The 27,895-nt window shown below is 47.6% G+C and overlaps 1 protein-coding gene across 1 annotated transcript in view; it reads left to right on the top strand.

Annotated features, from left to right (window-relative positions):
- Positions 1–27,895, top strand: part of Cyth1 (cytohesin 1) — an 88,988-nt gene that overhangs the window by 35,204 nt on the left and 25,889 nt on the right. Inside the window, exons 2-3 of the mRNA XM_059272220.1 lie at positions 24,937–25,019; positions 26,212–26,276. Of these exons, the coding sequence (XP_059128203.1) occupies positions 24,937–25,019; positions 26,212–26,276 (148 nt within the window). The remainder of the gene's footprint in view (positions 1–24,936; positions 25,020–26,211; positions 26,277–27,895) is intronic.

Genomic DNA, 27,895 nt, shown 5'->3' with positions numbered 1-27,895 from the left:
ATTATACTAAGAATGGATTATTGGCTAATAGAGGTGAAAGTTGTGAAGGTCCAAAACCAGGAGCTGAGGGACAGGGCTGTGAGGAGCTGTGGGGCAGCGGCAGTGAACAAGGATGTGAAGTCCTGAGCTGCAGAGGATGTGGAGTCACAGGAACCGAAGGGATGGGGCTCTGAGATCCTAAGAAGCAGGGGTGTAAGGTTCCTGGGCTGAGGGAGAGGACTGGGAGGCAGAAGCTGCAGAGACCCAGCCTGTGGCCTCTGCTTAAGCCTTGACTCTTCATGTCTCCATGCCTCATACGGAGTCCATCCATAGGTCCTGGCACTACCTTAGACATAAATGGAACAGGAATTTGACCCATCTTTCATAGCAGCTTCTCAGGTCACACTGCTTCTGCCCTGGCTGCCTGTAGTCTGTTCCTACCAGCACCGAGGGTGGTCTTGTCACAAAGGAAGTCAATGTCTTTGCTCTGCCCAGAACATGGTCATTCATCTCACCCAGAACAGAAGCTGCAGTCCTTAAAACAGCCCAAGGCTCCCTACACTCCTCCCAGGGCCTCCACCCTCTGACTTCACCTCCTGCAGTCCTTCCTGCCCCCCACTGAACTTGACACTGTCCTGAGCCCCAGAGCACATGTCCAGGAGTGGTGTCCACTCTGCTTTTGTATGTTTCCCTGTCTTTGTCATTCCACACAATGGAAATGCTGTGTCCATTTGGTCTTGATGTCTCTACAGCCCACACCCACTGTGCTCAGGGACCCTTACTGGATGAAACAGTAGGAAGGAAAGATGATAGATTTGATTGATTTTAAAAAAGTGCGTAAAACTGAAGATAGAACTGGAGTTAAAAACAAGTGACAGATTGCATTATAGGTTGTAAATATTCTATTCAGTATTCAGTCCTACAAACCAGTAGGAAGGATAACAGTTAGAAAAAAGAACATAAGGTGTAATATCAGCTCAAGAATGGAAGTGTTCTCACACTTAGGGAAAGACAGGCTTGATGGCAGTGAGGCCAGTGCAGAGGTCAGCACTGGGAATGTCCCCACCTGTCAGTGCAGTTCAGTGCAGGCCTGTACTGACAGACCAGACATGTGCTGCCACACTGCTAGGACATAGGAAACAGAAATGACCTGTCCCTCCCAAGTCAGGATCATCTGGGAATCAGATCTAAGGCCAGAAGGTTGAAATATGGGTTAGGAACCATCAAACAGGCTTTATATGGTGCAGAACGCAGGGATCTTTCTGGCCAGCCAGTCTAACTGAATCAATGAGCTCCAGTGAGGGTTCAGTGAGAGACCCAGTCCCAAAAGTAAGGTGAAGAGCTGGACATGGTGTGCACACACCTTTAGTCCCAACATTAGGTAGGCAGAGGCAGGCCTATCTCTGTGAGTTTGAGGCCAGCTTGGTCTACATAATGTGTTCCACCTGGGGCTATATAGAAAGACTCTTACAAATAAAAAAAAAAAGTGAAAAGCAACTGAGGAAATACCTGTTGTATTTGATGCACACACCTGTGAACACACATATGTGCATACACACACACAACAAAGTGAAAACGAGGTGTTTATAAGCAGCATGCAAAAATAGTTGCTAACTTTCTGGTGTGTGTATACATATATGTGTGTGACATGAGAGAGACAGTATAACATAATGTATATTGCATGCCAAAGAAGCCAGGCCGAACCCTACAGTGGTTCTCACTGGGGGAAGGTCAGACTGCCTGCTAATATTTTCTGCGTTCATTCATGGATATGTTTCTTGAACATGGTGAAAAACATGCAGAAAAGAACATCCTGATGTGATGCATTAGGAGCTAGAAAAGGAGTATCACCCAGTGCAGTATGCAGCTTCACTGTGGTCACCATCAGAACAGCAGGGGGCTGTTGTCCCCAGGAGTCCTTTAGCAAGGTGGAACAACTTGGCTCAGTCTGCAGGGCAACAGAGGACCAGTCTGTAAACTCAGGCTAGAGACCACTTTGGGCTTGTCATCCTTAGGAAGTAGAATACATGCTTTGGAATAAATGGGTTAAATAAAAGTGCCCTTCTTCACAGATAGGAAAAACAGTAGTAACTTTCACAAAAAGTCTCCTATGACTGTTACAATCCTGAGCAAAAGGAGCATAGCCCGAGGCATCCTAACACCTGATTTCAAACAGCTGTAAAGCAGAGCAGTCCAAATAGCATGCTATTGTCACACAGAAGTGAAACAGAAGTGGGGGCCCAGAAGTCACACACTGCAGCCAACTAACTTTGAACAGAGGCACCAACACTGGTCCCAGTAAAACTGGTTATCCACATATATAAACAGGAATGAAATCTGACAATGTCTCACCATCATAAAAAACCAACTCCAGATGACCAAAGACCTGAATTAGATTAGAAACTATAAAACCAATAGAAAAAGTAGGGCAGTGCTGTAAGGTGTTACAGACAATGATACTGTGGATAAGATCCCCAAGCAAAGGCAAAAACAGACCAATGAGAGTTTATCAAACTAAAAAGCTTTTGAAAAAATATTTGTAAACTGTGTAGAATATAATATCCAGAATATACAAGGAACCAAATAGAAGAAGAAACCTAGTTAAAAAGAAGCCAGTGGCTGGGCATGGTGGTGCATGCCTGCACCTTAGCACTTGAGGGGTTATGTTGGTTATTGTTGGTTATGTAGGGAGTTTGAGGCCAGCTGGACTACGTGAGGCTGTCTAAAACAAACAGATGGAAAGACAACAGAAAAACAAAGCAAGAGGTGGAAATAGGCCTTTTTTATCTTTTTCTTTCTTTCTTTCTTTCCTTCTTTCTTTCTTTCTTTCTTTCTTTCTTTCTTTCTTTCTTTCTTTCTTTCTTTCTTTCTTTCTTTCTTTTTCTTTTTTTTTTTTAAGTTTCTCAAGACAGGATTTCTCTGTGTAACCACCCTGGCTGTCCTGGAACTCACTCTGTAGACCAGGCTGGCCTTGAACTCACGGAGATCCCCGTGTCTCTGCCTCCTGAGATCTGGGATTAAAGGTGTGCACCACCACTGCCCAGTGACCTTTCTTGAAAGAAGCAATACAAATGGGCCAGGCATGGTGAGATAGGCTTGTATGTAATTCTAGCACTCCACAGGCGTGTGTGTGTGTGTGTGTGTGTGTGTGTGTGTGTGTGTGTGTGTTCAAGGCCAGTCTGGGCTATACGATGAAGCTCTGTCTCAAGCAAACAAACAAAAACTCCTAAAACCCAGCAACAAAAATGGCCAAATATTTAAAATGTTCAATATCACTCAATCATCAGGGATGATGTAAGCAAAACAAACAAAACCCCTAAAACCCAGCAACAAAAATGGCCAAAATATTTAAAATGCTCAGTATCACTCAGTCGTCACGGATGATGTCAGCAAAAAGCAGCAACTGTTGCCTAGGCCACAGGGGTGATGAGTACAGGCGTTGCGACAAATACTGTGCAGGTTCCTAAAAACTAGAACAGCGCTTTACCTGTGGAGCCATTTGACTGGCCTGATTTATTGTTGCTATTTATTTATTTATTTTTTTGCTTGCTTACTTTGGTTTTTTGAAACAGGGTTTCTCTGTGTAGCCCTAGCTGTCCTGGAACTTGCTCTGTAGACCAGGTTGGCCTTGAACTCAGAGATCTGCCTGCCTCTGTCTCTGCTAGGACTAAAAGTGTGTGCCAGTACACTTGACTCCCTTATTTTATTATTATTATTATTATTATTATTATTATTATTATTATTTACATTTACTTATTGTGCTGGGGTGGGGGGTGTTATGCATGCCATCATGAGAATGTGGCAGTCAGAAGACAGCTTGTGTAAGTTGATTGTCTCCTTCCACCTTTATGTGCATTCTGGGGTTCAACTTGATCGTCAGGCTGTGTGACAAACTCTTTTTACCCACTGGACTATCTTGCCAGCCCCACAGTCATGATGGAAAGAGTTGGAAGTCCTTAATACAAGAAATGGCATTTAAGGACAAGGAGATGCATTACTCACTTAATTTAGGAGCTAAACATTGTGTATGGAGTTATCGGTCTTGTTAAGTGTCAATTAAGATTGCAGAAATCAGAATGGGGTTTGACTTCACATTGGGAGTGTGGCCTTTGATTTTCTCATCTCTAGGCCCTGCCTTCTGCTTCTTAGCTGGGACATGCTAGCATGTGGTGGCGATTGCCATCTTTGTCATTGTCTTGTGGATGTTAACATACTGCTTCCTCTCTGGAAGATGACAGGGTTAGGTGATCGTGTTCCTGGGAAGACTGAGGAGGTGAAGAGGAAAGTCACAGCTACTGTGCCCTTGCTGGGGTGAGTGAAGACAGGGTGGGGGCCCTGCTGAGCTGTGTGGTGACTCATTGCAGTGTAACATGCTGGAAGGTGCTTGAGCTTGACTTCAGGAACTGGGTGGTGACAGAGTGCGGTGACGCCTGCAGAGGCTGCAGGCTAATTGGTCCCTGTTCCTCTGGTAGTCCAGAAGCAGCTCCTAGCTTGCCCTAGTGGCTGGACAGCTCCTGTAGGTGTTCCTAGCCCCACCCAAGCACGGCCCAGGAAACTTTGCTCCGGGTACTTTGCTAGTGAGTTAGCAGCAGCCTCTCCTTTGTGGCAGAGTCCAGCCTGTACTGCTCTCAGAAGCCAAACAATGGTTCTTAAGGAAGGAGAAGAGGAGGATGGTGAGTCCCAGCCCCAGATTAGACCCAGGTGGTCTGAGGCGGGTGGGGTGGGTTCTGAGGGTCTCTTTGGACTCATCTGTGTGTCCCCACAGGGACAGCTTTACTGGGCCTTTGTGGAGGGTGCAGTTAGAGTCTGGTTTTTGTCTGTTTCTTTCAAAGAGCTTCAGTGTGCTGAGTAAGATTAAGAGGTGTGTTGTGTGTCTCAGTCAGAGGGAGGGAGGCGGAGTGAGTAACCATGAGATTCTAAATGAGGTGGCAAGAGTCATCCAGGCTTCTGCCAGCCTTTGCTTTACTCTGAGCTTTGAACAAAACCGTAGATGCTCTTGGTGGCACGCAGCCTCCTGCTTGTGGACCATTCACTGTATCTGAGGAGCAGTTGTGAACCACAGTGAAGCTGGGCTGGCAAGTAAAGGCATCCACTGGGTTATGCCGTCAACATCCGACATCACCGGTTCTTGCTTTTCCTAAATGAAGCCAAAGGAGAGGCTTCCTCTTTCTTGGCTGGGTGGAGACTGAAGTCTCGTGGTGTCTGTTGCATTTCCCTCATCTTCCCCCAGCCCGCCTGTCAGGGCTGTGAGGCAGGAGCTGCAACTCTGGGCAGTCTCCCTGCTGTGCCTTCTTGGGCTCAGCAGCAGTGCTCAGCCCTGAGGCAAGAGGGCGAGTGTGACCCGCTGCAACTCCTGTGGTCGTGTGGTACTCGAGTAAACCTGACAGAGATGATGCCATGTTCCAAGAACGATTCCAGGGAATCTGGCTATCTCTTTCACTTCCCTCTCCTGGCTTACTGAGTACACACTTGAAGTCTCACTTCTAAAGAGAGCTCACCCTGGGAAGTTTCCATGAGGCTGCTTGAAAAACTCTGTTGTGGGTACAACTTCTGAGTGAGAAGGATATGCTGTCTTTATTGCAGGACTTGGGGGAATGGTAATGGGAGCCGATACCAGACCAGGGTAAGCTGCCCACTGGGAGGTGTTTTTTTTTTTGTTTTTTTTTTTTGTTTTGTTTTGTTTTGTTTTTGTTTTAAGAGGTGAATCCACATTAGCCCTGGTATTGAGCTCCAAGGGAAATAGCTTTGAGAGAAGAGGAATACACAGAATAAAATACTAGAATAATCATAGTATCGGAGTGAGACTGCTTAACCAGGCCAGCAATGATCACTGGCTGCTAGTACTTCACCCATCTTCACATCCATCTAGGAAGTGTGCTATAGTCACTTTGAGTCAGAGGAGTCATATGTGGTTGGGTTCCCCATTGTCCTGTAGGCTTTAAAGTGTATCACCAGATGCCCTGAGTGTGGGTGCAGGCCTAAATCCGGGGATGGGGTGATAGGCCTGAGGCAGGCCTTACGGCAGAGCTTTAGGGGCAGGGCCTGAGGGATCAGATCAGCTTTGCTTTTAATGAACAACCCTGAAAAGCCAGTGTCCCCATTTCCAACCCCTACCTAATGTTTCCTATTTGGAACAAAAGGGAAGAGCATTGCTCTTTTAACCATTGCTAAAGTAGATTCCTGACATGTAGCCACAGAAGCAGGATGGCATTTAGATGGGTGTAAAAGGGAAGAGAACAAGTGGAGTTTCCTGTGGCAAGTCCCTAAGGTCCCAGAGGAGGAGAGTGGGTGCTTCTTACGAAGCTCCCTCCCCAGATTTGTTCTCCCGAATGCATGCCTGCTCAGTGGTGAGAGCTTTGGACAGACATTCAGAAGGCGGGTCCTTCTGCTGTGCACATCAGCCATGCTGCTTTCACACCCTTCTTTAAAAATTACTTCTTACATTTATTTATTTATCTATCATTTATTCATTTACATATATGTGCATGAGTATTTTGCCTGCATGTATGTACATACGCCACATGTGCACCTGATATCCTGGGATGTCAGAAGAGGGCATTGGATCCCCTGGAACTGGAGTTATAAGTGGTTGTGAACCACCTTATGGGTGCTGGGGGAGGTCAAACCTAGGTCCTCTGGAAGAGCAGCAAGTGCTCTAACCTGCTGAGCCATCTCTCCAGCCCTCTACCTCCTTTCTTATCTGTACTTAAATAAGCAGCTGCTCTCTAGCATCCTGTGTTTATTTGCCTAAGTGAGAGTTACCAGTATAATTAATTAATTGGGCACTGTTTCCTTAACCACCATAGATTTGTTTCTAGTAGATTAGCTATTTGAGCTTTTCTGCTTATGTGTAGACCCCCTTGATTTGCCACTGAACCCTGTCTTTAGTGTGGAATCCAGACTCCTTAATGTGTACCCATGGCCCTCCAGAGCAGGCTCTCAGTGCTCTTGCTGGCTCTCTGACTTGTGTGCCCACCACCCTAAGGCTTTTTACACCACTTGGGGTTCTCCATTCCCACAGCTTCTCCAGTTGGAATCACTGATCATCAAGTCCTGGATCCAGCTGGCCCCTCTGCAGCATCTCTGCATGTCCTTAGCATGCACAGATGCTGTGCCAAGTTCCTGCTGCCATAGGCTTGCCCGCCTCTCCCCACTGGCAAGGCTGGGTCTGGAGCTATTTAAGTTCCAGCTCCAAGCACAAGCTGCACTTATGGCAGATGCTCAGCAAATGCTAGCTAAATGAATCTGTAGGTTTCAGTAGAGAATAAATTGCTAAGGACCAGTCAGGAACCAGGTGTGTGAAGCGGGCTGTTGGTGTTGGATCTGTGCCTCATTGAGGAACTGTCAGGAGCAGTTCACCTCAGGGAGCAGTTCAGACCTGAGCTTGGTTGTCAAGTTGAAAAAAAAAAGACTCAAAAATGTCTGAAGCTATGAGGTACTACAAGGGTATAAAAGTATTATTTATAGGAAAACACACCAAATAGAGTTGCGTATAGCACCTCTTGGGTAGAACACTAGGTTTTCAGGTAGCAACTAAACAATCCACCTTGATGTTAACTTGACTCGCAGCAGCATCCCTGGTGACCTGTGTCCTGGTTTGGGACAAGCTGTTTGGTAGATATTAGAAGGGAGACCCAAGGTGCTGATGCTGTGGATGAACACCTCAGGTGCTTCTCAAGGTGATGCCTGATTCCATCTTATTTTTAGGCAGGAGCGTATTTGATGTTGTACAAAGCACACATCAAGGCAAAAACCCTGTGTCACCACCTGCTGTGACAGTGTTGAAGGGCTTCCCTCTGGTTTGAGCTTTACAGGCCTCCCTGTGGAGCACAAAAGCCGTGAATGTGCACAGCAACATTTCACCTTTTCTCCTCAGTGAGGACATGGAACGGAAGCCAGGGCTTAGCTGCCTCTGAAGACAGTCGGCCTTTCCCACTGCCTGAGGTCTTCTGCCACCTGCCATGTTTCCTCGTGTAGAGCATGAAAGCTAGGCTAGCTGCAGACACCCAGGACCAGTTAGAAAGGAGGTTTGGGGAGGCAGAAGGTGGAATCAGATTCTAAGAGTTCAGTATCGGTGGGAAGAAAAGCAGGCTTGGGTCTGGGGTTTTAGAGTCCTGCAGGCTTGCAGAGTAGCCAGTGAGGATGAAGCTGGGTACTGTAGAGGAGTGAACAGAGTGCCTGGGAGGCAGCATGCGCCCGTTTTCAGCCAGTCACCTTGGGGCCCACAAAAACTTATTGAAATGAGGGTGGAGGTTGTATATAGTTTGCTGTTAGCTACATCAAAGATGGAGAGTTAGACTTGGAAATATCTGGGAATTCCCACCTCTCATTTTCCCTTTGGACCTTGACACCCTTCCAAAAGCAGCTTCACTGAACACAGTGTTCTGGTGTCTGCTCATCCGTCTGTCCGTCTGTCTCCTGCTCAGCTGTACTTTCTTCTTAGGAAGAACGCCGGGGAATGCTGCTTCTCCTGCCTACCCTCCCAGGGTCTTCAGCCTCGAGTAGTGTGCTAGAGCCAGGCGTCTCTAGCAGCTGTGCAGGCCGACTTCCAGAGCAAGGAGGGCCTTTGCAGTTATCCAGCCAGTCCCTGGTCGGCTCTAAAATAACAGTCTTGCCTTGGCTCCCAGGAGAACAGGCCTCTGAACAAGAAGCCCTGATAGTGAGGAGGAAGTCGATGACCCTGCTGATGCGACCTCTCTTGTCTGTGGTGTGGCAGGGAGCTATGGGGGCAGGAAGTTGAGTCCTGCTCCCTGCAGATGCGCTGCTGTGGAAGGACCCACCCAGCATGTCCCTGCCTTTCTTGAGAAAACAAGGAAGTCATATTTCGCCTTAGTCCTGTGTTTTTCACACTTTATGGAGGAGGATTGACTCATGGAAGCTCGACTTACGGCCCCAGAGAGATCGTGAGTCCTTCCAGAGTCAGTGCTGTTCCGCCCTGTTCTCAGCGTTCAATACCCTTTCTCCGTCTTCCTTTGAGTCAGGATCTGAGCAGCAAGTCCATAGGAAAGGCCACGGTGCTGCCACGGCAGCGTCAGGGTGCCAAGTAGGGTGTCACTGATAGTGGACCGGAGCACAAGAATGTTCCACACAGAGGAAGGGCTCAGGCTCTGTCTGGGCGAAGGAGCCAGTGGCTTTTCTTCATTTTCTCTGAGAGAAGCCTCAACAGCAAAGATTGCATTTCCTGTGGACCCGATGTATAGAACAGTAGCAAAGGAAGAGTTAGAGTGTGCCTTTCTCCACAGGCCTCATCTATGTGGTGGCTGCTAGTGGTGTGGGGTTCACATGTGTCCACCAGGCATATGTCATGCATAAGGAGGAATCTGACACAGTGCTGCCTGATGCCATCCTGTGTCACTACTGGCATCTTCAGAACACCTCACTCTTTAGTCACCATGTACAGTACTGAAAAATTTGCAGTTTTTACAATTTTGATGTTGTAGTCATTGGGAAAATTCTTATACACAAATTAAGAATCCAAATTTAGGGGCTGGTGAGATGGTTCAGAAGTTAAGAGCACTGGCTGCTCTTCCAGAGGTCCTGGGTTCAATTTCCAGCACCTACATGGTGGCTCACAACCATCTGTAATGAGATCTGGTGCCCTCTTCTGGCCTGCAGGAACACATGCAGGCAGAATACTTTGTACATAATCAATCAGTCAATCTTTTAAAAAAAGTATCCAAATTTAGTTTAAGAAGCAGACTCAGATTTTCCAATGCAAAGCCCCATGTGTTTAAGGTGGTGCAGAAAGCTGCAGCAGCCTGTCTGCACTTCTGGGAGCGCGTGCACACAGGGGGTCTGGCAGTTGGTGGGTGCTTTTGTTTACACTTCCCGGGTAGTGGAACACAGCATCTTTTCATGTCCCAGCTCTTACACTTCTTCAGTCTGCCTCTTACATCTACCTTGGATCTCAGAGACACAGGCCTGGCTTCTTCCTGTCCCTCCTCCCCCAGCTCCCTTGGGCCTCCTTTGCTGCAGTTTCTCTCCTGCCCAGCTGCTTCCTCTCTGCTGGGCAGGAGGTAGGGCCCATCTAAGAGCAGCCCCTGAGAACACTTGTGGGTAGGCAGAGACAAAATCCTGCCCCCCCAACACACACACACACACACACACACACACACACACACACACACACACATACACACACACTGCTCTGGCACCTGCATCAGAGGCCAGAGGCCTGGGCCTCTGTGGCTACTCCCCAGCCTTGGCCTCCTGAAGCAGCAGCAGCATTAATGGGGCCAGCAGTTGGATGTGCTCTGGACTCAGGAAGCTTGGGCTCCACCCAGGGTCAGCAGTTGTTCCTGAGTTCCTTTGGGACTCCAGCGCTGCCACCCGGACTAAGGATAGCTCTGAAGAGCGGGTGTCTGGCACTCTTGGGTTATTGTCACCCCAACACGTGTGAGGTCATCTGGAAAGGGCAAACCTCAACTGGGAAATTGCCTCTATCAGATTGACTGGTAAGCAAGTCTGTGAGACATTTTCTTGATTAATGATGTGGGAGGAATCACGGTGCCACCCTTGCATGCATTGTTCTGTGGTTTATAAGAAAGTAAACTCAACAACCCACGGGAGCAAGCCAGTAAGCAGCATTGCCTCCATGGCCTCTGTGTCGCTTCTTGCCTTGAGTTCCCACCTGGCTTCCCCTCATGATGACTGTAAGCTGTAAGCTGAATGAATCCTTTTCTTCCCAAGTTGCTTTTGGTCATGGTATGTATCACAGCAACAGAAACCCAACTAAGACATGTGAGGGTAGAGATGCCCCTGTCAACTTTCAGGCCCTCGTTGAGCAAAAGTAGATGGCAGTTGATGACCTCTTTGAAAAAGCATCTCATTGTTTCTATTCTTACTAAAGAGTCACAAAGCAATTTTAAGTATAAAGAATTTCAGAACCTTCAGGATCAGGAGGTTGAGGTAATGCCTGGGCAGGGACTTTGTGTGTAGAGAGCCTGCAGGCAGCCCTGAGCATCCGTCAGTGAGCTGAGGGGCCACCACGGCTACCTTGGTCCATGCCTTCCTCATCAGAAGTTGCCAAAGAAATCGTGACGGTGCCCATGCACTCCTGTCAGAAGCCACCCCCGTGCCTGAGATAGGGGTGGGGATGCTAGTTGTGTTTGAAGTGTTAGTATCAGGTAAGGGGGACAGTTGAAGCCACCAGCACCGTAGGTGAGGAAGCTCTTTGTCTTCATGACATTTGGAGTTTTAGCCATCCATCCCTGTTCTTTCCTCTAGAACTGGAAGGCCTCCAGGCCCTTTTCTCCCTTCTCTCCCCGGCGCCTCCTTGCTGCTTTTGCTCCTCAGCTCAGCTCAGCAACAGTGGGACCGACTGTCTCAGCGGGAGTCAAAAGTCACCAGCCCGATTCCAGCTTGCCTTCCAGACTTTTCCCACTTGGGCCGCCCTTCCGCTTCTGTCCCACCCGTCTCACTCCCCAGCCAGGGCACTTTTTCCTTCCTGGTGAACTCTGCGGCTCAACATCAATCTTGACTCTTGTGTAGAGTCAATTTAGACTAATGTGTACCACTGTTCTCTGACGTCCAGCCTATAGCACTTTGATAGTGCATTATATGCTGTCTGATTCTTCTTTTTGTAAGAGATGTCGTGACACGTGAGCTGTTTGATGGTGGAGGCCTATCTTAACAACTTTGTATCTTCCACAGTCACTAATAAGTCCCTGTTGGTGTGTTGAATTCTTAGCCTAAGAAAGTAATTTCTTAAAAACTTCCATTTTCTTTGTCGGGATTCCTGTTCTGCAAGCAGGTTTTTCTCCAATTTTTTTTCTGTTACTATGCTTTCATAAGTTTGGCTGTATATTGATTTATTTTAGCATTTTTTTTCTTTAGGTATGGGAGGGGCTCAGTTTGCAGCCTTTCCTCCTGACTTCTGGTCTGCTGGCTCCCTGTAACTTATAGTTTGTGTGTAGAGTTGTGTTCATACAGGCTTTTGCTATCAGTTTCATTTAGCATGGGTTCCAGCTGAAGGTGAGCAGTTCATGTGCTGTGAGTAAAGCTAGCAGAAGATCCACTTAGTATGTGTGTTGTAAGTGGCCACATAAGGGAGAGCCATGGAGAGCCTTGCATATTATGGGTGAGTGCATGGGAAAGGGATAGGCCAGGATTCATCTGCTGGGGTCTTTCAGTTCCCAGAGTGTGTGCGTACCTGTATGACAATCAGATTATCACCTCAACAAGATGGTTGTAACCCTTGGGACTGTGAGAAGAACTGCAGATGTGTTCAGTGTAGGGTACCACCTGAAGGAGAGTATGTGAGGGGGACATGGCTTGTGTGATGCAAACACTGTGACCTGAACGTTATCAGGTGATGGCTGATACCCACAGGCTAAGCAAGGAGGTGGCACAAATAATCAGAGAGTCTCTCTGGAAGAAGTGGGCCTTCGAAGTGTGGGATGAGCCTGCAAACAAGAGGAAGAATGGACTCCTCAGACCTGGCAGAGCAGAGAGGGGGGAAATCTCCAGACCTGAGAGGCAGAGAGACAGGAGCCTATGGCTGTGTCCCCCAGGATTCTCTGCCCACACTTTTTTTTTCTATTCATTCTGATAATCTTGTTTTTCATTTAATGAAAATCAATTTTTTCCTCATATAATACATTCTGATTATGGTTTCCCCTCCTCATACTCCTTTCCTACCCCACTCCAATCTGGATTCATACCCTTTCTCCCTCTCCTTAGAAAATGCTGCCCACACTTTGTTGAAAACTTGTAGGCGCTGGGCAGTGGTGGCTCACGCCTTTAATTCCAGCACTTGGGAGGCAGAGACAGGCAGATCTCTGTAAGTTTGAGGCCAGCCTGGTCTACAGAGTGAGTTCCAGGACAACTAGGACTATTACACAGAGAAACCCTGTCTCGAAAAATCAAAAGAAAAAAGAAAACTTGTAGGCCTTTGCAGCTTACGGCAGACATTTCATAAGTGATTTTAGGATTCTTTTAAACAAGTATTACCATTTTGGCACTAACTGGTCATGTTGTTGTGGCTGTCTTTTAGAAGACATGGGTTGGAATGGAGAGCACAGGGTTTGAATCCAGTCTGGAGACACTGCCACAATGATGAGGATGTCTGTCAACATTCTCTGCCCACATTCTCTGTCCAGTCAAGTTGAACCCTGAAATTGAAGATCACAGGGTGGGGGGTGTGCCTGTGGAGGGAGAGGTAACCTTAGTGGTTCCCTAGTGCAGGAGGCTAAAAGGAAGAGAGGCCTGGGGTGGGGATCCCCTTTTGTTATATATCTGGGGTCATGGTTCTTAACCAAAGTTGTCCAGGGACTCTCAGCAATGTCTGGAAACATTTGGTAGTCACAACTGGCTGAGAGAGGGTAGCTGTGGCATCTAGTAGGAAGAGGCCATGAGTGCTCTTTGCCCTTTTTGGCTTCTCAGCCTTTGTCTCCTCTGGTTGCCTCAACACGTCCCAGAAGCATACAGGGATGAGTCCCAACCACTGAGTGATATGTTCTAAATGGCCTCGGGGCTCAGACTAAAGAACTCTGGCTTAGTGCAGTGAGGCATTTTCTGTTTGTTTGTTTTTTTGTTTTGTTTTTTTCCTCCTTGCTTATTTGACTGCTTGGTAAGTAACCACCTCCTCCCTTCATAGTCTCAAGCAGTGCTTCTTGGTGTGTCAACACCTTGTTGCCCCTTCAACATTAGGTCTGGACCTATGGAATTTTTGTCCTGGGCCCTGGAGTCCCACTTGTATTGCCTAATAGGTAGTCTTATGACACTTGCACTCCTTCAAGACTTAGAGACATTGCCTGTGCTTAGGATGTAGTTGTGTTTCTTGTCACCAGCCATCTTTTTTTTTTTTTTTTAATGATTTCTTTATTTTTATTTTATGTGCTTTGGTGTTTTGCCCACATGTATATCTATGTGAGGGTGTCATATCCCCAGAACTGGAGTTACAGACAGTTGTGAGCTGCCATATGGGTGCTGAGAATTGAACCCAGATCCTCTGGAAAAGTAGCCAGTGCTCTTAACTGCTAAGTCATCTCTCCAGCCCCCAGCCATCTTATATAGTCATTCAAGAATGAGTGTGCCTAGCCCTGCTACCCAGGGCACTTAGCACATGCGGCCCATCTCTGGTGAAGAACTCATGGGTGCCCGCATCCATGAACAGCAGAAGATAAAAAGGCTGCAGCATCCCACGTGGAGGTGGAGGGAGGAGATCCTCCAGGGGTGGATCTTGTAGAATGCTGCCTCTCAAGACCCTCCCAGATGGTGTGCAGGGGAGAGCAGGCTGGTCTGATGTGGGACTGGCATATGGACTGAGGTTATGCCACGTGGGTGACAGATGTTTGACACCCAGATCCAGTCTCCTGTTTGAGAAGGCATCATAAGTAAGAGTTACCCTCTTTCTGGAGAGAGCAGCCATCAAGCTTTGCTTCTAAGGGGCAAGCAGAAGGCAAGCACAGCCTATGAGCAAATGCTAGCAGAGCCTCCCCTCCCCCAGGAGGCCAGGAAGAGGGTAGTAGGAGGGGCGGTGTGATTACATTCATGGAAATGAGCCTGCTAGGAGAGGAGCCGCACACGAGTGTCAGCTGCTACTGCAGCTCCGTGCATCCGTCCCCATCCCCGGGGCTGCGCCAGCCTTCCCTACCAGGCTCTGCTCACTCCCGCCCGCTGTTTGGCCATTCGGCTTTTGTCTCCTCTGGACGCCTCCTCCCCTGCCCTTGTGTGCTGGCACACAAATGCTGTCCTTGCTCCAGCTCTCCCTGCACCCAGAGCTGGGAGAGCTCCGGGGAGCCTGGGCCTGTGGGATTGCTATACAGATCCACCATGGCCTCTGACATGGAGAACCGAGGACCAGCTGAGGCTTTGATGTTGCTGCCCAGGGCTTGACAGGACACTGGGGCCACAGAAGAGGGGACACGCCGCCGGTAAGATCCTGGTGGATGGTGCATGGAGCGGGTCTGCAGCCCCCCCCCCTTTTTACCTAGATGCAGCCTCTCCCACCCTGCACCCCATACCCTGCAGCAGGCAGCAGGAGCTGACGTGCGCCGCTGACTCTGCATGTCTGTCCTTGGATTCCTATCCTCTTCTTTCTCCTCCCAGGGATTTTCCACAGTGCTTCTGGATAGGAATCCAGTTATTTGTTGTTGTTTCTTCTTGGCCTGAGACTTAAGAGCAAGCCAATAACCAATTCTCAATTTTGGCTTTGATGAGATTAAAAATAGGGTAGCAGAAAGCCAAGGGGCAAATTCATGGCCACACTCTCCTGTCTAGATCTGCCCACCACTTGGGGGTTCTGCTGACTTGGGGCCTTTGGACCTTCCTGATTGGGGCAGCTCAGGTTCTAGCAATACACACTGAGAAGAGTAAGATTTGACCCCAGGTCCTTTCCAGCTGCTGGACAGAGAAAAGGCTCGAGTGTACAGGAAAAGTCAAGGTTGTGTAAAGGACTGGTGTGCAAACAGTCTTTAGGGAGGAGATAAAGTGACAGAGAAGTGACTTCTGAAAACCCCCAGTCTGCTTCTGTTGGGGATGCACAGGGGGTGTGGTGGCCCAGCTGTGCAGTGTGATGGTGGCTGCAGCTGGCAGGCACCAGAATGACAGTGCTTCCCCCAAAATACAAGTGTCCTCTGACCCCCAGAGGAGGGGAGCCTCATGACCTGGGTTCCTGGTAGGATAGGGACTCTCCGGCTGTCCAAGAGCTGAGAACCTAGTGCTGTCTCGGAAGCGTCCAGAAGGCTCTTCCTTTCCCAGGGCTCCCAGCTTTGTCCTGTATAGAGAAAGCTGCTTTGAATCCTGGCTGTGTCACTGCCCCTGCCAGGTATTAAAGGGTAAGGGTCTCTCAGCTGTGAGGACAGTCACTTGTGTTTTAATAAAACTACGTTTTTAGGATAAAATTTGATGACTTAGTTCTTGTTACTGCCTCGAAATCTGACCTCATTTCCCTTCATTGGGTTGCTTAAATTTACAGCACGCAAACTCAGTTTTGAGTTCTAGGATTTATTGGATAAATTGTGTTGATTCTCTTCTCTAAATGATAGTAAAATATCTTCATTTTATAAGAATGTTCTTGGAGCTTTTAAAATACACGTTCCTATTCCATGTCTACACACAAGGAAACTGGGGAGAGGAGAGGTCATGTTTTGTCCAAGGTCACAAAGAAGTCAGTGAAGTCCTGGCTGGTCCTGGGCCTCCTCCCTCCCTCCTGTCCCTGGACAGTATCCACTCTGAATTCAACAGGCAAGGCTGAGGCAAAGGCTGTTGTTAAGGCAGTCATCAGAGGGGCTATCCCTAAGCCTTGAGAACGGGACCAAAGTCTTTCCTCAAAATGCAAAATGTGGCAATAAAATCGTTAATACTCCTACTTCTAAGCAGAGGCCTGGATTGGTTTGCCTGGAAAGAATGTAAACTCGAGTGTATAAATGTCCACATTGGCAGTTTGCCCATCACATCTGTCTGGAGGGTCGTCCATGCTTGCTGCATGTGAATTGAACAGGCTTTGGTCCTGAGTGTGTGAATTTCTTTAAAACTTGTATACTGCAGGAGGGTAGTGAGTCAAGGTGTCTTTCAAGGGCCAAATCATAGCAAAAAGGATCTGAACTGGAATCAAGAGGTTAGACTATTGGCATTAAAATTTCTGTTTATTTTTAATTATGGTAAAATCCATATAACATAAAACTTACCATCTTAACCATTTGAAGTATACAGTTAATGGTGTTGAACAATGGTGGTGTATCCATCCCCAGAAATGTTCAGCACTAAAAGGTTGCCACTCTGTCCTTATTAATCTTCTCACCCACCCTCACCTCCCCAAACCGTCACTGCTCTCTCTATGAGTGTGACCCAAGGACCCTTGAGTAAGGGAACTCTTACAGTGTCCCTCTTGTGACTGGCCATTTTACTGAGTGTCTTCAGGGTTCATCTGGGCTTTTGTGGCATCAGAATTCTCTTCCTTTTAAACCCCTAATAGTGTATTAAATTTTAGAAGGATTGTGAAGGTTTTGACTCAGAAGGAAGAAATGGGGTTGGTTCTCTAAAGTTGACAGACTCTATAAAGTTGTGGTGGGAACTCAGCACACTGCTGGCAGCAAGTGTGTCACTAGGTCTCTGACACCCCTTTCCTGTGTCCACCTTCCCTCATTCTTGGATCCTGATCACTATTCCGAGGACTGGAAACAACTTCTGGCTTGCTATGAAGCCCGGAGCATCAAGCTTTGGGTTTTTCCTCTTTTGCTGTTACCTGAAAGATGGTTGGAAAGTAGGTTGCTTTCTTAGTCTTTCTGAATATGCCTCAACCCCATCACTTGTGAATGGGGAGTTCTAAGTGAGGGAAGACAGGCTCTCCAAGCCAGGTAGCAGTGATCAATAAGAAACTTGGTACTGTCTTTGAATCTGCACCTGCTGCCTTCTCTGCCAGCCCCTCCTGCCTTGCCCCCGTTCCCTGCTGTTTCTGACTCACCACAAGGTACAGGGCTTAGGGCTGTTACTTTCCCCGCTATGGTGTAAGAGCCATACTCCACTGCAGAGTGTTCTGGGAAGCAGCCTGTCAGCGTATTGTTGGTGAGGGACACACACTGATGAGAGGGCTTGCCCAGGGCCACACAGTGGGTGAGTATGGACTGTAGGCGATATAACCAAGTGGCCCTGGGCAGTTCCACAGGTGGGTGCAGTGCCCAATAGACATGGCCCTCATTAGCATGCACTCCAAAATTGTCCATGACCTCTAGGTCTTCTCTGGGACTGCTGCTCCTCCAGGAAGGGAGAGTCCGCTGTCCAGCCATGAGGCAGCAGTAGTTATAGGTTGGGTGAGTATTTGTGGTGTGTAGGCAAGAGAGGAGGCGAGTGAGCTGAATCTGCAGGTGAAGGGACCTGACTGAGATCAGGGTGCCCACTGAGCCAACTCTTCCAGCTCTTTTTCTGCGCCCAATGGTTACAGCAATGGATGGGGTACTTCCATCTTACAAAGAGGCGAGCAGCTGCTGAGCATTGGTGTGGCCCCAGTACTTGAAAATTTTTCAAAGTGTAAGTCCCTGGATTTCCTGGGTGACAAAGTGATATAGGCCTCTGGAGGGGACAGACTTTGGACTTGTTGCCAAGATCACACTGGTTAAGTCCACTTGGGGGCAGACAGTGGAAGGGTTGGTGCCTTGCTGTGGCTGGTGCTGCTGGCTTTCAGGGCTCTTCACACTGTGGGAAGTTTCAGCAGCAGCTTCCTGTATCTGTGCTCTTGGAACTAGGAGAGCCACTGTCCTCTCGGAGTGGGGGCCAGCTCTGTGAGGATGTGGGGAAACTTGGGCTTCGTTTACCACCTCTGCAGTTCTGGGCTGTGCTTAGGTTTGCCTGAGTAAATGAGAGGCAGGGAAGGAGTGGGGAGAAGGAGAGAAAGGAAATACGTATATGCATGTTCAGTCCAGGTCCAGAATAGGAAAGGCAGCTTAACAGCAGAGCTGTATGGAAATATGGGGGAGCCCTGGGCTCTGGGTTTGGGGCTATTACCATGGTAGCCATGCTTTGTATATTTACCTTCTTCACAGTGAGGAGAAGGTGAGCCCTCCAAGAAGATCCATTTCTTAGTCACTCTTCGCTGTCTCCCTGTAGTACTGCATTAAATGTAGACCCTTTTTATCCACTGAGGCCTGGGCTCTGTGGATGTTGGTTAATAATTATGGCGGTTAATAAATATGGTTAATAATAATTAAAAACAAGGCAGGTAGTGTATTTTCAAGCCAAGCAGAGAGGTGTGAGGGGAGCAAGATGATCTCAAAAAGCAGGAAGAAGGAAACCTGCGTTCCAAAGCATGCCTGGACCCCTCTGACTTCACAGCACCCACTAGGGTTGGGTAAGCGCCATGCATTTGAGTAGTGGCTGCAGTGGCTGCTAAATAGAACCTGATGTCACAGGAGCTACATCCCCAATGGGACCTCATGGCACACCACTGGGCAGCTGTGACAAACAGAGCAGGGACTGCAGGACTTCAGACTGATGCCTGCCATCCTGTGCACATTTCTGTTCCTTGGCTTGGAAAGAAGGCACCGTCCCTTTAAGATAGTCCTCCTTTGTATGTGCTGGCTGGACCATGTTTCAGCTCTGAGTTTCTGCCTACAGTTAAAATCTGCACAGCAACATTTAAATAAATGAGAGCTTCCCTTGTACGGCTTTTGCCTTCACAGCTGGGCACAATGGCTTCTTGTTGTTTGGCCTCTTTAATCCCCTTCATTAAACTGGAACCTGGGAAAAGATTGGTGAGGAGACCAGTGCAGGACTGTCCCCTCAGCCTGCTGGCTGGACACCTTACAAATTAACTTTAGAGCATGGGTTCCTGTCCCTCCGGCACAGGCAAGGGTGAGTGATGGTGTAGCAAGAGGACTCCTGAGCTGTCTCCATTGTGCTCAGACTGTGGCAAGGACAACCTGCTGCCCTGCCCAGTGGCCATTCTTTTAGAGAAAAGGGTTTAGCCGCCTCCTGGCACAGAAGCGTGGCTGTAGCACGTGGCAGTGGGGGAGGGGAAGTTGTTTGTTGTTCTGCCATCTGGCCTGTCGGAGCTCTTGTGCAGTTGAACCCTGCCAGTCCTTGGGGTTAGATAGCCTTCCCTGCTGGTGCCCCCAGGTCCAGTAGACTGGGTCACCCAGTGTCCCTTGTCTGTCGCTCCCTTCTCCTTCCCAGCATGGTTCCATTGTTCACAGCATCTGTGTTATCAGCCCAGGTCCCTGGAACCTCCATACCCCCAGCACCTTAGCAATCGTGTAGAACCCGTGTTAAATGAAGCAATCATTGGCATTTGTTTTTTTCTCTGGCACAGAGGCTTGAACTAAAGATTTGCTTTGGTAAGATTGGTGTTGCGTTGGTAAGGTTTGGTGTTACATTGGTAAGATTTGGTGCTTCAGTGGTAAGGCTTGGTGTTACATTGGTAAAGTCTGGTGCTGCATTGATAAGGCTTGGTGCTTCATTAGTAAGCTTTGGTGCTGTGTTGGTAAGGTTTGGTGTTGGTGTTGGTGAGTTTCTGCAGAGGGAAGTACTCTTTAAAATGTTATATATCTCTCATCTTACAGCAAAATTCTAGGAGAATAAAATGAGATCTAGATTGTTTTCTTGTTTTTTTTTTTTATTTCTTCTCCTAAATTCTGGTTCTTCTTTGAACTAAAATGGAAGAAGCATTGATTTCAGGTTATTAACTATTACAGAAGTAACTTAGAGATCACATAGTTAGTGTCAGGAGACTGGATCAAAACAAATGACAACAAATGCCATGGCTTTTTTGTTTTATTTTTAATGTCTTTATTATAACTGCAAACTGGCCGTTTGTGTGGCTGCCAGGACACAGAGGCCTTTTCCCTGGAAACCCTGGGTTAATGTGTCAGACAGGTGACATGTGAGTATTCACGGGAACCCCATCATTCCGTTCCGGGACCTGCTCCCCAAGGCAGCCACAGCCATGAGCTCCTTGGTGTTGGTCTGCTTGGGTCTTGAGTGGCTCGTTCCTGTGTCAGAGCCAGGGATGAATCCTGGCTTCCTCCTGTGGCGGACAGAGGCTCCAGCTCGCCTTCTCTTCTTGAGTAGTTTACTAAGTCTTCTAGTTCTTCTGTTTTACCTTTGCACGTCCCATGAGTATGTCTGCATTGTGCACTTCTCATCCCTGGTCTTTACTCAGGCTCTTGCTTCCTTTGTCCTCCTCCTCTGCAGTGGGGACCCTGATTCTCTCTCAGGTGGCCCCATCCTGTCACACCTCACTCACCATTGATGATAAGAGCTGTTCTTCTTTCTTGGGGAGCATTTGATGCTTTGCAAACAGACGGATTCTGAAAGCCAACAAGCAGCAGATAGTACAAGAGTGGAGATAATGGTGAGCTGCTCCAGCATCCCTGGCCACCCAGACTTCTCACTTACTTTCTCCCAGTATTCCTTTTAGATGTGTTTTTTTTGTTTTTGTTTTTTGTTGTTGTTGTTGTTGTTGTTGTTGTTTTCCTATTTGCAGAACTTACCATTTTGTTAAGAGAAGGTGAAGTGGTGTCTGCCCATTTCACAAACACTTCCCAGTATCTCCAAGATAGTATTGCTATATAGTCCTTGCTGGCTTTAAACTCAGGCTGCCCCTGCCTCAGCCTCAAGAGTGTTGGGGTTATAGACATGTGTTACACACCCCATTCTATTTGTAGCCTGTTTTGTTCTTTGCGATACCTTTCCTACAGTCCACAGTTTACACACCCGCCTGTTCTGCATGCTCTGCCCTTTTGCATGGCAGCTTGTTCTACATGCTTTCTGCCCTATGCCCAGTTGTTTGCCATCCTCAGGCTCCTGAGTTGGACCTGTCCCTCGTCCTGCATTGTGCTCCACTTGAAGTCACTTTAGAACATGTGGCCAGGAGACTGGCTCTCTGCCACTTAGACATCTAATGATTCTGACTTATCTCTCTCGGCTGAGGATTGGGGTCCAGGATTTTTCATTTAGAATTTTGAAGGCCTTCAGAGTCCTCACTGGACTCTGTGGATCTCTTCAGCTATGGGCTGATGAACCCCATTCCCTGCCCTGTAGAGGTCTTGGGGCCTATTTGCTTCTATTTATTTCTCTGTATGACCTTAGTTTTTACTGTGCAATGAACTGATTGGCTGCTCACTTTTAGGTCTTTTCTTGTTGTTCTTCTTATAGATTTGTCCTTTACTCCTTTCTTGACATGTTTTATTTAGATAGGAGGATTGAAAAAGGGAAAAAGATTTAATTTGCAAGAGTATGGGTTTTTGTTTGTTTGTTTGTTTGTTTGTTTTTCTCTTTAATTGCCCCTTTTTCAAGGGTCTGGGTTTTTGCTTTGTTTTGTTTTGTTTTTTGAGACAGAGTTTCTCTGTGTAGTTTTGGTGCCTATCCGGGATCTCGCTCTGTAGTCCAGGCTGGCCTTGAATTCACAGAGATCCGCCTGGCTCTGCCTCCTGGATGCTGGGATTAAAGGCATGCACCACTGCTGCCCAGCTGGGTCTGGGTTTTTTAGAGCGCAGAGTTTTCTGTTCACTATAGGATCTGTTTGTTTGTTTGTGGTCTTACTCTTTCCCACTGCAGGTGTAACTGTAAGAGAGAAGCTTAGGGACAGGTGGGAAGGCTGTGAGGGGGTTGGGTCTTAGGACTTAGGGGCTTTGCTTACTTGGAGCAGGAGGAACCTTTGCCACAGGGACTGTCAGGTCTCCAGGCATCAGCACCAAGGGCTCCCATCCCAACTGGGTCAACTACCCATCAGATAGCTTACTTACCAGCAGCTAATCCATTCTTGTTTGCTTGGGGATAGGTGTATATTCCAGTTCTTTGGCACATAGAGCCCCGTGGCGAGGTACCAGAGATACGATGGCATCCAAGACTCCCAAGAAGGCCTCTGTTCTCATGACATTGCCTTCTGAGTCCCAGGTTCCTGTCAGAGAGACTACTGATGCCCTACAGGAGTGTAGGTTTGTTGACTTTTTAGACTACCTTCCTTATTTTTAAAGTAACATCTTGAGAGGCAGATAGTGAGAAGCACAATTTGAATGTGAAATGCAGATAATGGGCCCTGACTGTCACGTGTGAATGAGGGGTGGGTTCTCTGATTCTGGAGGCAACCACAGAGTTTCTGACTCAAGTGATAAAGGTTAGCAGGCTGGGGATTGTAGCACGAATCTTAAAAGTTCTTATTAATAAAAACAAACCTGAGCCAGGCGGTGGTGGCGCACGCCTATAATCCCAGCACTCGGGAGGCAGAGCCAGGCGGATCTCTGTGAGTTCAAGGCCAGCCTGGTCTACCAAGTGAGTTCCAAGAAAGGCTCAAAGCTACACAGAGAAACCCTGTCTCGAAAAACCAAAAAAAAAAAAAAAAAAAAAAAAAAAAAAACCAAAAAACAAACCTGGAGCCAGGTATTGGGGTGAACGCTGGAAGATCAGAGAAGCAGAACCAGCCACAGCCACCTCACCTCGCCAGTTCCTCAGCTGATCCTGTTTCCTCAGACTGGAAGCCTCTCCGATGAACTGTGCTGCTCAAAAGCCTAAAAGCTTAACCAGGATCTAGTTCCTCACCCTCACGCCTTAAATACCTTCTGCTTCCTGCCATCACTTCCTGGGATTAAAGGCTCTTGTTACCACACCTGGCTTTTTCTAGTGTGGCTTTGAACTCACAGAGATCCAGAGGGATCTCTGCCTCTGGAATGCTAGGATTAAAGGTGTGTGTGCCACCATTTTCTGGCTTCTACATCTAGTGGCTGTTCTGTTCTCTGACCCCAGATAAGTTTATTAGGGTGCACAATGTTTTGGGGAACACAATACCATCACAGGGGATAAGAATTTTTTCCCCCATCAGCTTTGTAGTAAGGATCTGGGATTTATTAGTCTTGTTTCTGCTCAAATGGAGACTCATTGATAATATGATTAACCAGCTATATAAGCATCAAATCAGATCCCGGGTATTGATATCCTCATGAAATAGATACGTTTAAAGTGAACTTTTGCCTCCAGAGCCATGCCATATCAGGATGAGCGTGTGTCCATCTGTGCTATAAACAGAAGTGTCATTCCAGCTCTGAGGGGTCAGCTAAACACTTTACTCCATCACACCAGTATGTCACCAGTGTGAGGCCTTACTCCATCACACCAGTGTGTCACCAGTGTGAAGCATTATTGCAGAGGAGCTGCGCTATGCTTTTACAATCTGTGTCACACTGGGCATCATAGCTCAAGGGTGCACCTTGATTCAAGAAGAGAAGAAATATGTCTACCCATCCTGAGGATGTGGGTGCCCTACACCATACTGTGCAGAAACAGGAGCCAACACTTTGCCCACTGGATACCAGTCAGGGCTTGAGGCACCATAGTTAAAACCATTACCCATTGTCATCTGCAGCCCACAGTATTAAGTGGAAAATTCCAGAAACAAACAACTCATAAGCCTTCATTTGCATTCTGAGTGGCAGGATGAATTTTGCAGTTGCCTGCTCTACCCTTCTCTGTCTGTGACCCTCTGTAATAGTGAAAAACTGTTTACTCATTTTGCTGCTTGTACCTCAGGCTGCCAAAGGTTTGGCCACAGTGTAGGATGGTGCCTGGGCCAGACAGAAAAAGCATCCAATGTAGATGTACATGTAGACAAAACCAGTCTATCTGTGGGTCCAGAGGTCTGCTGGGGTCCTTAGAATGTGTCCTCTGAGGGTAAGGGAATACATCTCTATTCCACTCCCTCCTCAGATCACCCATGAGGACAGACAGCATGTGACTGAATGGGTTATGTAGTCTGTCTGAAATGGTGGGGATGGGGGACAGGAGGCATGGTGACTGGAGATGTGGGAACAGGGACACTTTGCTGGTTTTAATGCTTGTTCATGTGGCCATCTCTTCTGACAGAGAAGTGCTTGGAATGAGGAGCCAGTCACTGGGGGTCTATGGCAGTGTTCATGATGAGTGTGTCTTGATGGTAGGAGCACACTGAATATTCACACCAGGTTGAAAAGAGTGTTATGATCCTAGCCCCCAGAGTTAATGCTGTTTTCATCTTGCTATGTGTCTTTCTAGATTTTCTTCTCTGTTCACAAAGACTCCTCACCCCAACTTTTTCTAAAACAGCACAGAGCACTCAAAGCACTTCACCTCTGGGTTCCACTTTAGGTGCCTGGGCAGCTCCTGGGAGCTATAGTTCCACTTTTGACCTCCTGGGAGGAAGCTGAGGCCTGTCCTCTCCCAGCTAGAAGGCAGAATGGCCTGACAGATGATTAAGGCCTCTCTCCTTTCCCCACTGGGGTAGCATCTCCCTCCTGTTCTCCCTTTGGAGCTGTCCTTGCTCAGCTGTCTAAGAGCTGAAGGTCCCACCTCTCTTCCCAAACCTGCCAGAGTGATTCCCAGCAGCTATCATGTCCGAAGTTGGCTTCTGGCTTCTTTCTTGGTCATGTTTTACCTACGAGTCTTTGAATTTTTTATTTTATTATTATTATTATTATTATTATTATTATTATTATTATTATTTTGTGTGTGGGGGGGGGAAATGCTTTCTTGGTGACATGTCTCTCTTTGCAGTTCCTAGTGACCTGACTGCAGAAGAGCGTCAAGAACTGGAGAACATCCGGCGGAGGAAGCAGGAGCTGCTGGCTGACATTCAGGTTGGAGGGTGCTGGGAGGCTGGCCAATGTAGGAACACAAGGTGCCCTTAAGGGCTGGTGCTCCCACAGCTCTGACCAAAGTGTAGGTGTTAGTGGCTGCCTGTGACTGACCAGAAGGTGGAGTCTCAGAAGGCCTGCCCTGCTGCTGCTTGTCAGAGCTTGAGTGACGCTGGGCACTGTTTTGGCTCAGGTTTGCTGGCACCTTCTGTGGGTCCTGACTGCTCCTCACCAGCTGAGGGCATGGGCTGCAGCTCTGGTTCCTTTACTTCTCTCTTTCCTGGTCACAGGATGAGAACAACAGCTCCCTCACACCTTCCCGTTCTTTACAGGGTGATCCCTGCGGATGGCTGGGATTGTAGACAGCAGTGTTGATGTTTGTCCAAGTTCCTTTTCATGACAAAGGCTGTGCTGGAAAGAGGGCCCAGGAGCCCTGTGGTGGGTTATTTTCCCTCTGAGCAGCTGGATCTTTCTAAGATTTCAGGGGTGAGGAAAGGAGGGCCTGGAACCTCAGCACAGTGAGAGAGAGGACAGGCCTGCTTGCTGTTGGTGACTTGGGACTGTTTGGATGTTTTTCCCCCCAAGTCTCTGGTAACTGCTAGGAATATGGAGGAGCTTTCACCCTCCCCTCTGCATGGAGACAGTCCCTCCCTTACAAGACTGAGTGAAGGCAGTGGCTGGTAGTGATTTTGATGCTGGGGGCGAATGGTCAGCAGATTTAGTGGGACATTCCCATGTCCAGTTATGGCAGCATGAAGCAGCAGTGTAGGTCCAGCACAGCCTTTGCTGGTCCAGCCAACCATGTGTGTGGGTGCTTGTGTGCTGTGAGTTCCATCATACCTGTGTTTGGGAACTGCAGACTGTTCTGAAAGACTATGCCAAAGTGGCTGTTCTTCATTGAGTACACCTTTTTAACAAAGTACATGTGCCTAAAACACTTCTTCCCTAGCCCAGGAACCGTGGGCCAAGTAGCTGCCTTCCCACCTTTGCAGTCCTAAAAAGCTTACTGTCTGGTGGGAGCCCAGGAGACATTTGTTGAGTAAATCCATTCTCCTAGTTGACCTCTTAGAGTTTCAGCATGCGCCTTTGTTGTTGTTCTGCTGTGTCACGGTCTTGGGATGGAGGGAGTTGTGTGAAAGGCTTTGGAAGTGTCACTGAGGTCTGCAGCTCTCATCCTGGTAACTCCTGTTTACAGAGGCTGAAGGACGAGATAGCAGAAGTCGCTAATGAAATTGAAAGCCTGGGATCCACAGAGGAAAGGTGAGTCTGCCTTGCTGCTGGGTGAGCCTTGTGGGTCTAGCTCCCAGTGCACCACCCTTCCCCACATGTTCTGGCATGTTCAAGGAGAAAGTAGGTTTTCTGCCTTGAGGTCCTAGCAGATACACAGAAGCCTTCGTGGCCTTCCTCTGAGTCCTCACTACAGGGATCTGAACATAGGAAACTTTTTTTGGAGACATAGCCTTTCTACATAGCTTTGGCTGTCCTGAAACTCGCTACGTAGACCAGGCTGACCTGGTCACAGAGATCCACCAGCCTCTGTCTCCCAAGTGTTGGGATTAAAGGTGTGCGCCACTATACCTGGCCACAGGACACCTTTCACATGTACAAAACTCGGCTAGAGAATTCAAAGGTACCTGAAAACCTTAAGTCAGCTGTTCTCAGCCTATGGGTCATGACCCCTTTGAGGAACGATCCTTTCACAAGAGTCACATATCAGATATCCTGCATATTAGATATTTACATTATGATTCATAACAGTAGCAAAATTACAGTTATGAAGTTGCAACAAAATAATTTTATGGTTGGGGGTCACCACAGCATGAGGCACTGTATTAAATGGTCACAGCATTAGGAAGGTTGAGAACACTGCTCTAAGTACTCATAAAATGTTGTATAGATTATTTATTTCCCCTTCTGTTATCCACTCTGTATGAATTTTTAAATTTTCTGTTTTACTTTTGTTTAACAGAAAAGCCTAGTAAGTGCTGCTAATGTGATTTTCGAAGGCTGGTGTGCCCACTTGTGTGTGGTATAATGTCAAGTTCACTTGCACTTCCTTATGCTTAAGGGAGAAGAATGTGGAAACGATTACAGTGTAAAATGACAAGATGTCAGTGACTTTGAATGGAATTCCCAGGCCGTTTCTACTGCCTCACTCGATAAATGATCTGCTTCCAGTTAGTTCCCTATGTGTCTGTGTTTTTCTAAGCCTAATCCTCCCTGTCTGACTTCATAAGGCCCTTTGATTTGTTATTTTAAACTTGTGTGGGCAGTGCCATTAGGGATGAAGCTACATCCTCCACAGAGAGCAGCCAGGAGGGCACTGTCAGCCTCTGGGCTGTCTTTTAGGGTCACAGCTTTCTTACTTTCTATTACATTTTTTATTTTAGATTTTAAAATGTTTATGTATTGACTGTTTTGCCTGTAAGTATGTCTGTGCACTACATGTGTGCCTAGTGCCCATGGAAGTCAGAAGAGAGCATCAGATCCCCTGGAACTGAAGTTATGGATGGTTATGAGCCATCATGTGGGTACTGGGAAATGATCCCTGTTCCTCTGCAAGAGGCCACCTCTGCAGCCCCTTACTGTCTGTTAAAAAAAAAAAAAAACATAGAAATTGGTAGATTAAGAATTTATCTAGAGAGCCAGGTGGTGGTGGCACATACCTTAAACCCTAGCACTCAGGAGGCAGAGGCAGGCAGATCTCTGAGTTCAAGACCAGCCTGGTGTACAGAGTGAGTTCTAGGACAGCCAGGGCTACACAGAGAAACCCTGTGTGAAAACAAAGCAAACAAACAAACAAAAGGGTTCATCTAGATTTAAAGCTTCTGCTCTAGAAAAGGTAACAGGCTGGGTGTGGTGTTGCACACCTGTAATTC

Source organism: Peromyscus eremicus, chromosome 8a, assembly GCF_949786415.1.
Source record: "Peromyscus eremicus chromosome 8a, PerEre_H2_v1, whole genome shotgun sequence".
Classification (NCBI taxonomy): Eukaryota; Metazoa; Chordata; class Mammalia; order Rodentia; family Cricetidae; genus Peromyscus; species Peromyscus eremicus.
The sequence above is the reverse complement of the archived record's forward strand: the minus strand, read 5'-3'. Positions and strand labels throughout refer to the sequence as shown.